The sequence below is a fragment of the Zootoca vivipara genome, chromosome 17, assembly GCF_963506605.1.
Source record: "Zootoca vivipara chromosome 17, rZooViv1.1, whole genome shotgun sequence".
Classification (NCBI taxonomy): Eukaryota; Metazoa; Chordata; class Lepidosauria; order Squamata; family Lacertidae; genus Zootoca; species Zootoca vivipara.
In genome coordinates this window covers 29,743,299-29,757,252 of record NC_083292.1, presented here as the reverse complement: position 1 = coordinate 29,757,252, position 13,954 = coordinate 29,743,299, and the positions used below count along the sequence as shown (strand labels likewise).

Here is a 13,954-nt window from a genome sequence, read left to right as displayed (position 1 = left end):
TGCAGGGATGAAGCTCTGAAACTGCGATGGGGTGTGTGTGGAATCGGTGCAAAACATTGCAAGCTCCCGACCCCTCTCTCCAGTTCCATTCCAAGCCCCCCCCCCCAAAAAAACCCCTTCCTGAATTTGTACTGGTACAGGGGTTGGGGTAAGGGAGAGGAGACTCCCCTCCCCTCCCCTCTTTCCTACCTCTCCTCTCTCTCCCTCCCGTCTTTCCTCGTCCTCCCCCCTCCTCCGAGGCCGAATGGTCTCGCCCTGGTGCTCTATTTAATCCCAGCTACTGCCGCATCCCTTCTCTCCCTCTTTAGTCAATACAGCAGCATCTATTTTGCCTGGACCCTCGCTCGCTCACTCGCCTCTCTCCGCGCCTGGGGTTTGTGCCACTGCGGTTTGGACCCAGAGAGAGAGAGCGAGACAGAGAGATCCACCGGGGAGAATTAAAGAGGCAGCGCGCCAGCGTTGATTTCCCCCCTTTTTCCCCTAGTGGGGAGGGGGAAGGACTTTAAGTTTGCTAGAAACCCAGGAAGAGGACTGTTTCCCCTCCTCTCCCCCTTCGCCTTCCTGCCTTCCTCCTCTTTCCTCTTCCCTCTTCCTCCCCCTCCCTCCCCCCGAAGGCAACCACCGGACCCCCCACCATCCCCAAGATGCTGTCTCCGGCTTGCAACGTCTTAATCCTCCTGGGGTCTTTCCTGATCGCCGCCAGCCAAGGGAACCTGTCTCATGATCGTGAGTTTCTGCCTAGCAAGAGGCATCATTTTTATTATAAAAAGGGGGGAAGGGATTGAGGATGTGGTAGTGGGCGATAAGGCATCGATGTGTATTATTGTGTTGGATTTTTTTTTTAAGGCTCGGGGAGAGAAACAAAGGAAGGGCCGGGATGGCAAGGGTTAAACAGCCAAGAGGGTGTTTGGGGATCGCGTTCCGTGGCTCGGGGCTGCGGTGGGAACCTATAGATGCGCATCATATGTGCGGGATATTTTTATTTATTTATCGCGAAAGCACCGCACCGTCTGTTTGTGGCTTGTGGGGCTGCGGAATGTTTATTTATTTTTTGTCAAGGTGGGTTTCCGCGTTTAAGACAATCGAGGGTGCTGGTTTTCGCTATCCCACAAAAGACGGTCCCTCGTCCTTTTCTGGGAGCGTTAGATAAAATGTGCCAGTCTCCCGACTCCAGTGTGCCAAAATGTGCCAATCGCCTGGCTCTTTCGAGAGAAGGGGTGCCCCCCCCCTCGAATGCAACCTGCCTGCTTTCCTCCCTCCCTCCCCTCTGTAAAAGGGATATTCTCGCACCATAAAAGCCAATCTCCTGGGATGAACGGATGGCCCATTTAAATAGGCGGCCCACCTGTTTTAAAAGGGCGTTGGAAGGGATGTCCCCATCCTTGTCCGATAACGGGGCAAGGCGGCTGGCCGGGACACCCTGGAAGCCAAAGGGGGTCCCTCCCTACTCTGTTTTTCGGGGGTGGGGGGGGGAGAGAGAATGGTGGCTGGGTGCTGGGTGAGGAATAAGAGGGGATGGCAGCCGCCCAGACTGCTGTGTTGATGTGTCTGGGGTGGGGTGGCAAAGCTGCAGGAACGCTGCCAGATCTAATGTATGCAAACACACCCACATTGGGAGCGAGCAGGCGCTTAAGAGCGGGGAGGGGCAGGTGGGTGGCGGAAGAAAGGAGGCGATGCTGGGTGGGTGGGTACTTCGCCTTGCCAGCAACATCAACAAGCCGAGTGGGGCTGGCTGCCTGGCTGGCTAGGGACGCTGCCGCAGCAACAGACGCAAGGCTGGCAAGGCGAGGGGCAGAGGGCGATGGCACCGGCTCCGCTAGCCGCCTCTTGCCAAGGCGACGTGGGCTTGGCACCCGGCAGGGCCGCCTGCGGGTCGCGTCGCTGGCTTTGTTTGGGTGGGCGAGCAGCAGATTCTTGTACAAGGAGGTGGCTGGGTCAATTTCTTCCATCATTTTTTTAAAATCACAACAACTACTCTGCCCCCTCCTTGAAGTCTGGCCGCAGTGGCGTCCAAGGAGTTGGAAGCTCGGATGTTGCAGTGACAGGTGACAGTAGGGCGGGGGGACCGGCCTGGGAGGGGCCAGGCAATAATAAATAAGAGCACATGGCTTCCATCCCACCCAGGCATCGATCGCGCCAGCCGCTGCTTTGCCTCATCCGTGCATCTGGCAAAGTAGAGTCGTTGCCTTTGGAAGCTCCCGGAAAGGCAGTCGGTCTTGACGGGGCGGGGGCGCGGGGCGCTAACAAGGGCGTCTATCTATTGTCTTGTTGCCGTTCTGGGCAAGGGCAGCGATAGCATGTTGCAAAAGTAGGAGCAGAGACAATGACCGTAACAGTGGGATGTAGGAGTCTCCTTTACAAAGGTGCATATGGCTTCAGTTGGGCGGTTTGTTGTTTTGTAACATTACAAGCATTATATATATATACAGTATATAAAAAGCACACACACGCACACACACAAATACACTGGCAATGAAGGCCGAGGCAGAACAGTACGGAAGGTTGGAGGAAAAAATAATAATATTCCACATTGCAACAACTAGGCAGCTGGAGAGGAGGAGAGAACTGAGCTTCCCCTGTTGGATTCTGAGCTTGACCAACTTGGAAAAGCTGCCTGCACAAAGATGAAGAGCTATTTCTGCAGGTTCTTTACTGACTGTGTGGGTCGGGTGGCGGGGGATGAAGTGTTCCAGGGGGTGGTCTTTAGGAGGGGCTGCTAGCTGCACACCCCCACCCCAGATATGGGAGGGGAGAAGGCGCTTCATTTGTGATGCTGCTGAGCTGAGCGGAGGGTGTTGCTGTTATGTAGGTCAGAGAGGGAGGGCCTCCCCCCCACCTCTGAGTACATCCTTAATAGCTCCCTACTGGATTGGACTGTGGGGGGGCAGGTGGGGGGGGGGTTAGGTTGCTAAAAGCGGGAGCATCTGGCCAGCCTGCACTCTGGGACTGCAGAAGAGAACAGCCTGCTTCTGCCGTTGACTGATTTAGGTGATGCAGAGTGCCCGTTCGATGCCAACTGTCCCCTTCTCTCTCCAGCTGGTTGGGATGGATTGCCATCCATCATCTGCCCAGCAGTATGCTAGAAATGCTGATGGCCTTCAAAAATCCATTTTTTAAGGGAGGGGTGTCGTGTTTGATGGGGCAGCTAGCAAGCCTACAATGTCCTCTTTGGGATGCAGACCAAGATTTCCTGGCAGTGCAGGGCTCTTAGAATTGTTCCTTGTTTTTGCTTCCCCCATCCTCCTCCTAAGTACCTAATAAGAGCCCTGCTGGATTGGACCCAAGGCCTATCTAGTCCTGCAAACTATTGACCCATGGTAGCCTATCAGATCCCTCTGAGATGCCTGCCACCACCCGTCTCCTGCTGTTCTTCCCCAGGGACTGGTCTTCAGAGGCATCGCTGGTTCTGGTCCTGGAGACAGGACACTGCCCCACCATGGCTAGTAGCCACTGTGAGCTTTATCCTCCATGCATGCATCTAACCATCTTTTAAAGCCACCCAGGCCTGTTGTGGCCGTTGCCACAACTTGTTGTAGCAAATTCCATAATAGATAATAACTATGTGCCTACCTGTTAGCCCAAACTGGTCCATCTCTAAGCATTTTTGGCCTGCCAGCATAGGAAGCTGCTTTATGGAATCATAGAATTGTAGTTGGAAGGAAACCCGAGAGTTATCTAGTCCATCCCCCTGCAATGCAGGCATCTTTTGCCCAACATGGGGCTCAAACCCACAACCCTGAGAATAAGAGTCTCATGCTCTACTGACTGAGCTATCCAGGAAGCTAATGAGTCAGACCACTGGTCCGTCTTGTTTAAGATTGTCAGGACAAACTGCTGTGAGTGCAGCTGAGTCCACTTCGCTGAATTAGGTTTGCACAATGAGGAACCAACCCAACACAGAACACAGGGGTGGCCCACCAGTAGCTGAATAAAACTGTTTTGGGAAGCTAGTCTGGGACAAGGAAAAGGTGTGTGTGAGAGAGGAACATCTGGCAAGAATCAATGTGTTGTTGGTGGACTCCATTTATCATGGGTGGGTTCCTTTTTATGCATAGGACATGATCTCCAGCTGTTTTTGGACCACAACTCCCATCATCCCTAGCTAGCAGGACCCAGTGGTCAGGGATGATGGGGACTGTAGTCCAAAAACACCAGGAGACCTGAGTTTGGTCTACACCGACAAGCTGCAGCTCTCCAGGATTCCAGACTTGTGGAATGCCATGGATTGAACTCAGGACCTTCTGTGTGCAAGGCACATGCCCTCCTACTGAGCTGCAGCCCTCAAGACTTGCTCTCCCATCACACACAGAGGTTGCAAGTGGAGGTGGGGGATCTAACACCAGCGTCAGAATCTGTCTCCTGACATGATTGACTCATGGTGCTTTATGACAAGGGTTGCCCTCCTGATGTGGTTAGACTCCAACTCCCATCATCCATACTGGCTGAGGCTGATGGGAGCTGAAGTCCACACATGAAGGGCGACAGGTCCCTGCCCCTGATACAGAGGAAAGGATGGGTAGAAAATAATAATAATAATAATAATAATAATAATAATAATAATAATAATAACATGATCACAGGTAGTTTATCTGGGCACATGTTGTTGCATTCAAAAATATACAGTGATTGTATCAGTCTTTTAATCCTCACTATTTTTGGAACATGCAGAATGTACAACGTGGCCACTGGGAATTTTGTGTTGCATATGTTTGTGGAAGTCTGAGGGCTGCAATCTGCATTTGCACAGAGTAGACCCACTGAAATGAGTGGAGCCACGTTAATCATTTCCATTATTTTCAATAGGTCTACTCTGAGTAGGAGTACCACTTAATCCACTGCAGGCGTGAAAGTGCAATACACAAAATGTAGGTCGACCCAATAATTTTAAGGCTACCTTCAGTATGATCTATACATGCCTACTCATGAGTAAGCCATGCTGGGCCTAGTGGGACTTAACTCCTAAACCAACTGGGAATCGTTTTATAGCTTTAACATATTTAAAGCAGTTGACTAAAGAAGAATGAAATATTTGCCCAAGTATATATCAATCACCCATTTCTTTTTCCTCATTAGTGGGAATACTAGGAAGGGGCTCAGGGACACTCCTTACTGGACTAGTTTGGTTAAACGCTACCAGTGCATGAAATGCATTTATATAAAATCATAGAACTGTAGAGTTGGAAGGGATCTAGTCCAACCCCCCAAATGTTATTGGTTATTCAAAATAGATCGCCCTTTGTCATTCCTTCCCAGCATGTTGCCCTTAGCAGTCATTGAACAAGCAAAAGTTAAACAGACCTGGCTTTCTGTGATGTGGGACTGTAACAGAATGTCACCTGTTGATTTTCTGCCTGTTGTGCAGTTATTGTTTCCTGTCATCTAAGCTGAAGGAGCTTGAGACAGGAAGACAACCTGGCAACATCACTTGTTTAATTTCTACACATAGGAAAGTTGTTTCTGCCTTTTCAGCCTAGCCTACCTTGCAGGGTTGTTGGGAGGACCATGTGAACCAACCTGAGCACCTTGGTGGAAAGGTGGCTTAAATGTCTTAGAGCTCTCGAATCCCTCTTGCATCAAGGCCGCTGGGCTTAGTTCTGTTCTTAAGCACAATGAAGGAGGACTGCTGGGTTGGGCCAAAGATCTTTCTAGCCGAGTCTCCTGTTTATCCCCAGTGGCCAACAAGATGCCTCTGGCAACCCCCCAGGGAAGACACAAGTGCAATAGCAACCTGCCTCCCTTTCTGTAACAAAGCAGAGAGCTGGGTGAATCCATCAGTTTTGGTTTTTCATTTTGCTGCAGTTCAGTCATTTCCACATCGGGTTGTGATTTTTTTTCTTTTAAAAAGTTAGTTGTGAACATTTAGCATTTTAGTGTGAATTTCTCCTAAGGGACACCTTTATTTATTTGTATGCAATTGTGCCTAATATGCACAGTTTTTGCAAAGCATGTTTTCCCCAATATAAAACATTTCCATGTCGTTGTCTTCATTAATATATGCACTGTAATGCACGCCTTACTTTTGCACCTAGCCATAGAGCAACACCGCATTATTCGCAGAAGCACAAATTTCAGGGGGTGCCTGGGTTTCAGTCCTAATATCCTTTTGGGAACTGAAAAATGAGACAGGATTGACTTTTAACTGCCAACGGAATTGTATTTCCCCTCGTTGCTATTTGGGGTGGAAGAGGCTGGTGCTCTCCAGGAGTGGTTGGACTACAAATCCCATCATCCCTGGTCAGCATGGCCAGTGGCCAGGCATCATGGTAACTGGAGTCCAACCGCACCTTGAGGCCATCAGATTGCCTCTCCTGTTCCGCATAGCTTTTCCAGGCTAGATGGGAGGGTCTAGACTTCTGTCACACGGTGTCTCTCCCCACCCTCTGTAGCCATTCTGTACTGTGGAATGTTCCAGCGAGTTCTTCCTGGCACGTCTCCAAAAGCCTTCAAATGGGGGGGGGGACACCCAGAACAAAACATCTAAACCACAGAGGCAGAAAACAAAGCACTGGAGCCAATGGGATTCTGAAGGGCTCTTGTCCTTTCTGTGGGAGAAAGAGCAAGGTCACATTTCAGTCTGTATTGATTCTAGGAGAAGGATCTGCAATGAGGGAGAGAATAGCGGTGACATGGGCTTGTTTCTTGGCTAGGTCCTGAGGTTGAGGGCACTTGTGGATGGGACAGGCCTAGGGGTCAGCTTGAGCTCCAGGATAGCTCTGTCCTCCAAAAGAGGGCTGTCTCTTCCACCTCTATATCTATATGCTGGGGCCATGCTTTCTAAATCAGTCTGCAGTGAATGCTAATTTTTTTGGTGGTGGTGGTGTCCTAACCCTTTTCCTCTTTCGTTCATGACTGCTGCTTTTGCACCTTTGTTGTTGTTGTTGTTGTTGTTGTTGTTGTTGTTGTTGTTGTTGTTGTTGTTGTTTTGAGGGGTGTGTGCCTCTTCCAGCCAATCAGGGATCACAGTGTGATTCTAGCCAATCGGGGGCCATGCCGACTGCTGCTTCCGTACCATTTTACTTGGATGGGTGTGTGCATCTTCCAGGTAGTGTGATTCCAGCCAATCGAGGATCGCAGTGTGATTTCAGCCAATCAGGGGCCACACTAACTGCTGCTTCCTCACCATTTTATTTTGATGGTGTGTGCATCTTCCAGGTAGTGTGATTCCAGCCAATCAGGGATCACAGTGTGATCTCAACCAATCAGGGGCCACATGGGCAGCACCTGTGCTCTGCAATGCCCTGCTTACTGACACTAGGCAGCCCACCAAAAATTGTTTTAGAAAAGTTTTCAGGAGGCAGCATTTTCAACAAGCCTGTTCAGAGGACACACAATTTAGCTGCCTTGACTTGTTTCAAAGTTTTTATTGATGCTGCTGCTGTATTTAATGATGGTGGTTTTTATGCAGATTTATTTTTAATTGGTTTGTGGGGGTTTGTTTCCAGCTGGGGTAGGTTGTATCTAATTAAGCTCAGAGTAGATTTGTTGAAAATGGTGGATTGAAGCTGGCCAACTTTTTGAAAGGCAATGAGTGCACTTGGAGCAGGACTAATGTTCAGTATATTTCACACACCACTTAGAGACCAAGTGGATTCAAGCTATCTGTAAATATTCAAAATAAAATAAAATGATGTGGGACTACCAATTGACTTTGGCTATGTGATGAAGTCACGTAGCCAGTTGAGAGAGAGGGAGAGAGGAAGTGTTTCTCCCTGGGTTAACATTGCCCTTACTCTGAATGGGCCAGCGCTTACTGCTTTCCACAGCACCCCTTGAAAAAAATTGCTAAACAGGGGTTACTTTTCATGGCATATATAGCCCAGCTCTTGTCTCGTCTCAGGTAAGGATAAAGGCTGTGGACTTTGCAGCTAAGAGGTGCTTTCAGGACATCTCTTTTACTCTCTGCCAGGCTTGCTTATCAGGCTTCCGATGACTCCTTATTTGCCTCCCAACCCATATCGCTTCATTTCTCTCTCTCTTTGCTCCTTCTCTTGATTCCATCTGCCTTTCCCATTAAGTCAGTACAGAGAGTGCCTCAATTAAGACGAGCTACCAAAGTTGCAAGAGGAGCAGCAGAAGGCTGTAAAGGGAGCCCAGAGGAAGGAGCAGCCAAGTTTTCCTTTTGCCAATGCCTGTGCCGCTAGGGCTCCAATCCCGGGCTGCTCCTGGCCCCTTCCCAGTATTTAGCTTCCTTCCTTCCTTCCTTCCAGTTTCTAGACCTTTAGGTGCTTCAGAAAGCAGACCCCTCCTCCTTCCCCTTTCAGGGGTCAACTTTGAGAAGTCTGCCACACTTGCGGGAAGTTGTAGTTCAGCAATGCCTGGAGGCCTGAAGATTCCCCGTACGTGATTTAGAACACAGAATCATAGGAGCTGGAAGGGGACCTCAAGAGTCATGTAGTCCAACCCCCTGCAATGCAGGAATTGCAGCACATCCCAAAACATGTAAAACCAATTGCCATACCCTTGCAGCTCCTAATTTCAAGGTAGCTACAGCCGGTATCTATCAGCCATTAGGTAAAAAGAACTGTCTTTAAATTCCCCCACTCCCGAAAGTCAATACATTTGCTCTTTTGATTGTCCAAAAATTTGTATCCTTGCAGAGTTCTATCCCTGCTGATGAGCCTTAGCAAACATGCCCCTTTCTTCCTGCTGCGAACGTAGCTGGGATTTGGGCATCTTGCAGCGGCCAAATTACTTATCAACCCCACCCGTCCGGCGCTTCAATATTCAGCCTGGTTTAGCAGGTGGGTTTGAAAACGGTCGGCTGCTCTGTTACCCACTTAACCCTCCAGACAGAAGAGTGTTTTTTCTGCAATTGCATGACAATGTCAAGCCACATGCCACACAACAAGCCAACCTTTAATGAAACGATGCAGAGCAAATATCACTGGGATCAAGGAATCTGCAACGACAGCCCTCTCTTCTATCCGGCTTTCCACCCCACCCCGCCTTTCCACAAACCATTGCAAAGCAAAGTTGCTGTTTGGCAGTGACAGTCTGGCTCGGAGCCTGCTGGTTCTGAACGCCTGGGAGTGGTGACATTTCTTAAGAAGCTTTCAGATAGTCTTGCTCCCTTTTTAAAAATTCTCTCCGAATTCCAAGTGAGAAAGTAGGAAGAGAATCCCTGCTGGATCAGGCCAAAGGAGGCCCATCTAGTCCAGCATCCTGTTCTCACAGTGGCTAACCAGATGCCTATTTGAGAAGCCCACAACAGGGTGCAACAGCAACTCTCCCCTCCTGCAGTTTCCAGCAAGTGCGTACCAGAGCATACCCTCCAACATTTCTCCAATGAAAATAGGAGCGCCCTATTCCCTAATAACAATAGTAGTAGTAGTAGTTTTATTATTTATGCCCCATCCATCTGGCTGGGTTGCCCCAGCCGCTCTGAGTGGCTTACAACATATATAAAAACATAATTAAACATTATTATTATTTTAAAAAAACCTCCCCTATACAGGGCTGCCTTCAGATACCTTCTAAAGGTTGTTTAGAACAGTATTTCCCAACCTTGTGCCTCCAGATGTTTTGAGACTACAATTCCCATCATCCCTAGCTAGCAAGACCAGTGGTCAGGAATGATGGGAATTGTAGTCCGAAAACAGCTGGAGGCACAAGGTTGGGAAACACTGGTTTAGAAGTTACTCATTTCCTTGGCTCAGGAGTCGCATAACCCCATACTCTCCAACTTTTATTTCTCTGATTAAAAGAGGGATGTCCTAAGCAAAAGCCAGATATTCCAGGATCAAATCAGAAACCGGGAGGGCCTCTGTAAATCCGGGACTGTCCCTGGAAAATAGGGACACTTGGCAGATCTGGTCTGAGGCCTGCTGCCTTCAACCATGGAGGCCGAGTATAGCCATTGTGTCGTGTGCCCGAAGCATTAGGACAAAGAAAAGAAAGTCCTTCTTCACAAAGTTAAACTATGGAATGTGGTCCCACAAGGTATGCTGATGGCTACCATAGCTGCCAAGTCTCCCGTATTCCCCGGGAAACCCCCGTTTTTCCAGCTGTCCCCAGCCGAAAAAGTGGATTTTTTTTGTTTCTCCCCGGTTTATTCTGGCACGACGGCCATTTTGGAACTGGGCGGAGCATGCTCAGAAGTGACTTTTGATGCTGCTCTGCTCAGTTCCAAAATGGCTGCAGCACGACTTCTGGTTCGGCGGCCACTTTGGAACTGGGCACAGCAGCATCAAAAGTCACTTCTGAGCACGCTCCGCCCAGTTCCAAAATGGCGGCAGCGCTACTTCCGGTATGCTACTTCCGGTCCGGTCCCATATTTTTCAGAGAGGAACTTGGCACGTATGATGGCTACTAATTTGGAGGATTCGACCAATTCATGGAAACTGAAGCTATGCTTTGCCTTCACTGTCAGAGGCAGCATGGCTCTGAATATCACTTGCTGGGAATTATGGGGAGAGTGGCTGTTGGGCTTAGGCCCTGCTTGTGGGTTTCCCATTGGGGCATCTACTTGGCCACTGCAAGAGCAGGATACTGGACTAAATGGGCCTTTGGACTGATCCATCAGCCAGGCTCTTCTTAATCATCTTATTTGTAGTGGAGGGTGAACTCATCCAAATCCATTGCCAGGTCCTCCTTACATTCTTACAGACCCTGAGAGATGGCCATCCAAACTCTGCTTATAAACCTCCAGTAAAGGAGAGTCCAGCACCTTTCGAGGGAGACTGTTCCACTGCCCAGCACTGCCTGCCGATCTCTTAACAGCTGTGCTGTGTGTAGGGTCGCTCCACAGTCCTCCGAGAGAGGAAAACACTGCCCAATTCCCCTTTAAATGCAGACCTGTGACTTAGACTTCATTACTATAAGGCAGAGAGAGGGCAGTGGATTAAATCAAGACTTTGAATTCCCAGGTACACCCCCCCTCCTCTCCCCATCACGACCCTCTTGCTGGCTAATGTATTTTCTGCTCTTGATGAGATTTAAGCTGTCAGTTTTGCAAACCGGAATGGGCAAAGGAGATGAGGTGAGGGGGGCGGGCAGCTCCCTCACCGGCCCCTAAACCACGTTCCTCCAGGGGCATCGGCCTGCATCAGGCAAGCGAAGGAGAGAGAGAGAGAGAGAGAGAGAGAGAGAGAGAGAGCGGACTGTGAGTTGTATGGCTGGCTCTCTGCGGGTCTTTCAGTTTAGAGAGAAGGCAAACAAACAAGGGGAAGTTTCTTCTGCTTTCTGTCGTCATGCTAGAACTCGGGGCCATGCAATGAAGCTGAACGTTTGAAGATTCAGGACTGACGGAGGAGAATTTTCTTCACACGTTGCAAAGAGGAAACTGCATGGTTTGTTCCCACGAGATGGCTTTAAAAGGGGGCTGTGCCAATTTGTTGGAGGTCTGGGCCATCAATGGCTACTAGCCACGGGGCGGCTACATTTTATTTGCGCTTTAATGCAAAATGAACATTATATGGTGCTTGTGAAAGGGCCAGTTCCACAGAGTGAATGAAGAAGCGCTCCAAGTGGGTGCATGTAGGGAAAGATGATTGTTCAAGTAAACTGGCCCTAAGCTGTTGTGGGTTTTGTATATTTAATAGTGACACTTTGAATATGGCCAGGGAACAAATTGGCAGCCAGCGCAGTTCTCTGGGCGCAAGTGGAGTATGCTGCCACAGTCTCCCTTCCGTCAGCAATCACGCTGCAGCATTCTACACTATATATCTATTTTATTTTAAGGTACTTATGCAGCAGTTCTCTGGCAAGCCTCACAAAGCAGCTGTTTAATGCTATCTCCCATCAGCTTTATGGCCAAGGGGAACATTTAAACTTGAGTTTCTTGCGGGCAAACTAAACGCTTTGGCCGCTGCATCACACCGTAGCTCAGGGGCAGAGCATCTGCTTATGCGGAAGGTTCCGGGTTCAATCCCTGCCATCTCCAGGTAGAGCTGGAAAGGACTCGTGCCTGGAGAGCTGCTGCCAGTCCGTGTAGACAGTACTGAGCAGCTAGATGGAGCAATGCTCTGACTCTGTATAAGACAGCTTCCTATGTCCTTACCAGCTGCCCTGTTGCGTCACTTCCTCCTCCACTCGCACCCACATGCCGGGGGGGGGATGCTCACAGGAGAGTGTCCTGGAGCATTCTTGATACTGTGAAAGCCTCTCTAGAATCACGAGATCTAGAAGCTTTAAAAAAGGCTAAGGAAAAGAATTCTGCACCAAGCATTCTGCACCAAACAGCATATTCTTCATGGCTTCTGGGAAGGACACCAACTTTTTTCTTTTAACTTTTACACAGGGGCAAAAAACCCCAAGCTTCTCCAATTTTGGCTCAGCAGATTATGGCCAATCTTCTGTCTATTCCCCCACCACCGCCACCCTCTTTTTCAGTAGCAGCAAATCTCTATGTGGCTGGCTGGCAGCCACTGTGGGGAGCCTGACATGCAGTTAGCTGCTCATATTGAGGCTTTTTTCAAAAGAGCTGTTATTCCATCAACAACACAGCAGCATGGGTAGATCTCTGGAGCAAGGATGGAGAGCATCCCTGTAGACGTTTCTAAGAAATGGTTTTCTGGGACGAGAGGCCTATGTGGTGTATGTTTTGCTCTCTCCTTGTGCTTGGGTGGGCCTGCTGTGATAGAAGCTCCCACAACCGCAGCCCACAAATTCATACATTGTGTTCTCTTGCTTAAAAAAAGGGAAAATGGTAGACTCATTTAGTGGTTAGGCGAATGGTGATGGTGAATTTTGTGCTGCCTGGGGGCTGGCTTCTGTGCCTTCCCCCATACCTGCTAAACATGCTGATCTGCCAGGGAAAAGATTATTTTATAAAGCTACTCACAAGCTGTTGGTATTCTTGCTGCCATTAAACTGCAGAGCGTGTTACTTTGCTTTTTCAACCTGGGCAGAGTTAAAGGGTGGACTCTGCTCCCACAAAAGACAGCGATGGCCGTAAACTCGGATGGCTTCAAAAAAGCATTAGACAAAATCACGGAGGGGCGGACTATCAGTGGCTACTGTTTAGAAAATTGATCCAAACCCTGGGTTGGGTCTGCAGACCTTGCAATGGCCTTGTCACCATCCCCGTGACATCATCGTTATGAGTCACCATCCACAGTCTTCGACAGGGGCGTTTGCACAGCAAACACTGCCTTCCTTGTTGCCCACCGCTCTGTCCAACATTCTGCAGTTGGGTAGGGCATAAAATACACAGGGAAGGGGTCCTTCGTTCCTTGTGGGTACACAGCAGAACTGGCTGAGGCCTTGGAGAACAGTTCCCAGGACCTCTGGGCTCCACAGTAAGCTTATAATGGCATTCCTAGCTGCAGTGCTTGAGAACGACGTGCGGGAGGCCACCGAGAAGCATCTTTATTTATTTATTGCTAAATAGCAGGCCCAAGCTAGCTGGAAGTGACCAGTCAGCTCTCTTGGTAAGTCTCATTAGCATCAATGGGATCCTTTCCATGTTCTGGAAAGGAAAACAATCTCTCCCCAACCGTGTTCACAGGGTATGTCTGCCTTCTTCTGCCAGAGTCTAGGCATCGCTCTGGATTTGGGGTCTTTGGGAAGCACTGAGATATTTTGGGTGGTAATGAAAGGCAAGGTTCTCCGGCTCATAGTGTGGCGCGTGCTGGAGGAGAGACAGGGTGGGGTTGAGAGAGCTAGCGTACAAGCATTTGTGGGTTTGCTTGATGCTGAGCAGCACACAAGCGAATTGATATCATTGTGTCTCAGGTGACTGCGTTGTTTTGCCTGTGGTTTATGGTGCACTAGGGACAAGCAGATTACTTCCACCCCGTTTATTTTAATGTTTCTCTGGTACACTGTGCTATGTGTGCCACTCCTTTGTGGAATGACCATTTTAACGAGGAGTGTTTTGGCCATGTAATTCCAGAAATTGAGCATGCGCAGTTGGCTTCAGATCCCACTTCATTCACTTCCTGCACACCATGCACACAAAAAGAATCTGGATGCAGTCATGCAGGCCATCACACCAGGGCTGGTTTTCTTTTGA

At 49.2% G+C, this 13,954-nt stretch overlaps 1 protein-coding gene across 1 annotated transcript in view; it reads left to right on the top strand.

Annotated features, from left to right (window-relative positions):
• The first annotated feature begins 313 nt into the window (after positions 1–313).
• CADM3 (cell adhesion molecule 3) overlaps positions 314–13,954 on the top strand; it is a 91,709-nt gene continuing 78,068 nt past the window's right edge. The window contains exon 1 of the mRNA XM_060269848.1: positions 314–726. Within this exon, the coding sequence (XP_060125831.1) occupies positions 645–726 (82 nt within the window). The 5' untranslated portion in view covers positions 314–644. The remainder of the gene's footprint in view (positions 727–13,954) is intronic.